The 2632-nt window shown below is 36.1% G+C and overlaps 1 protein-coding gene across 1 annotated transcript; it reads left to right on the top strand.

Moving 5' to 3' along the window:
* Positions 1-552: 552 nt before the first annotated feature.
* Positions 553-1533, top strand: LOC103556564 (olfactory receptor 9K2-like). The gene has a single exon (XM_008528722.2). The coding sequence runs from the start codon at positions 571-573 to the stop codon at positions 1531-1533; it is 963 nt and encodes a 320-aa protein (XP_008526944.2). The 5' UTR covers positions 553-570.
* Positions 1534-2632: the final 1099 nt, after the last annotated feature.

Raw genomic sequence — 2632 nt, 5'->3', positions numbered from 1 at the left:
AACAAACCAATGATTTATCTATTTTTATTTTATTTTTAAAGATGGCTACAGTAATAAGGGAAACAAAATAATAGATTGAGGTAAAAGAAGATAAAAGTATTTTCAAATACGTTCATTATTGTCATGTAATGATTCAAACACTGACTTGGCTAACATAATTGCTACAAACACTATCACAGAGATTATGTGTAATCCTTTATCTTAGATTATATGTAATACTTCTCTTAGATGGAGATAATTCTTTAACTATAAATATATTGAGAATACAAATTCATAATATGAGTAAATTGAGACATCAAAATATGATGCATTCTTGCTGAACTCCCTGCAAATGTATGATTTAAATAACCAAATAATTTCTGTTTCTACGACTTAACAGAATAATAGTCTCAGTAGTCTAGTGTTATCTAATCCAAATACTTGATTCTTCATGACACTAAAATTTTTTTATATGGAGTAGTTAATTAAACTTTAAATAATTTATTTCTACATGTAAGACAGTATTTATGTCACTAGAATCAAAGGCAAGACTTCATTTATTTGCTTTGTGCCTCCCAGCAGGTTTCTGCCATGGGTGACAGAGAAACAAGCAATCACTCAGAAGTGACTGACTTCATTCTCGTGGGCTTCAGGGTCCGCCTAGAGCTCCACATCCTCCTCTTCCTGCTATTTCTGCTCGTCTATGCCATGATCCTCCTAGGGAATGTTGGGATGATGGCCATTATCATGACTGATCCCCACCTGAACACACCAATGTATTTCTTCCTAGGCAACCTCTCCTTCATTGATCTCTTCTACTCATCTGTTATTGCACCCAAGGCTATGATCAACTTCTGGTCTGAGAGCAAGTCCATCTCCTTTGCAGGCTGTGTGACCCAGCTCTTCCTCTTTGCTCTCTTCATTGTAACTGAAGCATTTCTTCTGGCAGCCATGGCTTATGACCGCTTCATCGTCATCTGCAACCCACTCCTTTACTCTGTTCAGATGTCAACACGTCTCTGCTCTCAATTGGTGGCTGGTTCCTATTTCTGTGGCTGCATCAGCTCAGTTCTTCTGACCAGCGTGACATTTACTTTATCCTTTTGTGCTTCTCGGGCCATTGATCACTTTTACTGTGATTACCGTCCACTTCAGAGGATTTCTTGTTCTGATCTCTACATTCTTAAGATAGTTTCTTTTTTCTTATGCAGTATTATTATTTTGCCTACCATAATTGTCATTATTGTGTCTTATATGTATATTGTGTCCACAGTGCTAAAGATACGCTCCACTGAGGGACGTAAGAAAGCCTTCTCCACTTGCAGCTCTCACCTAGGAGTCGTGAGTGTGCTGTATGGAGCCGTCATTTTTATGTATGTCATCCCTGACAGATTTCCTGAGCTGAGTAAGGTGGCCTCCTTATGTTACACCTTAGTCACTCCCATGTTGAATCCTTTGATTTACTCTCTGAGAAACAAAGACGTCAAAGAAGCTCTGAGAAAGATCCTAGAGAAAAAAATATTTTTATTCAATTCTATTTTAACATTGATATAACTGAAAGAGCTGGACGTTATGACAATTTGGGAAAGCATTGAGGTGAAGAATGTATCCACTGATCTTAGAAATATTTAATCTTAGCGAGTTTATCTATTTGAATTCCATGTATTTAACTGCTGAAGAATACGTTTGGATTATTTTTTGCCTGGCTGTTGATTTTGGTGTGGAATGACTTTCTCCATACTTCATCTTCATTTTGGGTGAAGATAATGATTGCCAGGTCATTTGTTTTTAAAGAAAAATGTATACCACATTTGCTGCTGGCTTTCATGATGTTGTTCAGAAGGTATTGTTTATCTTGAGTCAGTAACATATGTTATGTGGATATGTATGTAATTGGTGGAGGTAACAAAACCTAGTTGATGTAATAAGCAGATAGAACAAAATATCAGATTTACTGAAGAAACCTTTTTGAGCGCTCAGTGAGAGAATCAGATGCTCTACAGTGCACAGAGTGCTAAGGATGACATGTGAATCACTCTTTGTTGTCCAGAGGCTGAATGAGTGAAACACTTATTTCATGGTTTCTCTGGATTGGAGAAATTATTCTTGAAAATTCTACCTTTTCCCAAGGAAACTGTAATGAAAATAAACCAAAAGTAAAGATAATTCCTTTTTTTCAATATGCCTTTGTGGGAATTAATTCATCAAATGATATTTATTGAATTTTGATGTACTCTTTGCCCTATGAAAACCTCTAGGAATGAATAATTTCTGTACTTATCTCATAATCAAATGAGGAGCAAAGAACTGAATACGGAACTAAACTGCCAGTTGGTAAACCCAGTGAAAAGACATTGATAGAAAATACAAAGAGAGTGGAGCCTCTAGAGGTGAGTAGTCTTAATGGTCAGGGAAAACTCCCTAAGCACATTTTTAAAAATAAATAGAATTGAGCAAGATGAAGTAGGTTTCTGTGCAAAGGGAAATAAATAACTATATAGTGAACTGCATGAAGGTTAATGAGTGATTTTTAATGCACAAGGCAAGGAGTGAGAGATGAGACTTCAAAGAAAATTAATGGAAATCATGCAGATTTAAATGACAAGTCAAGGAAGATGACCTTTATTCTGTAGACAAGGGTAAGCATTGAGGA

Source organism: Equus przewalskii, chromosome 5 (assembly GCF_037783145.1).
Source record: "Equus przewalskii isolate Varuska chromosome 5, EquPr2, whole genome shotgun sequence".
NCBI lineage: Eukaryota > Metazoa > Chordata > Mammalia > Perissodactyla > Equidae > Equus > Equus przewalskii.
The sequence above is the reverse complement of the archived record's forward strand: the minus strand, read 5'-3'. Positions and strand labels throughout refer to the sequence as shown.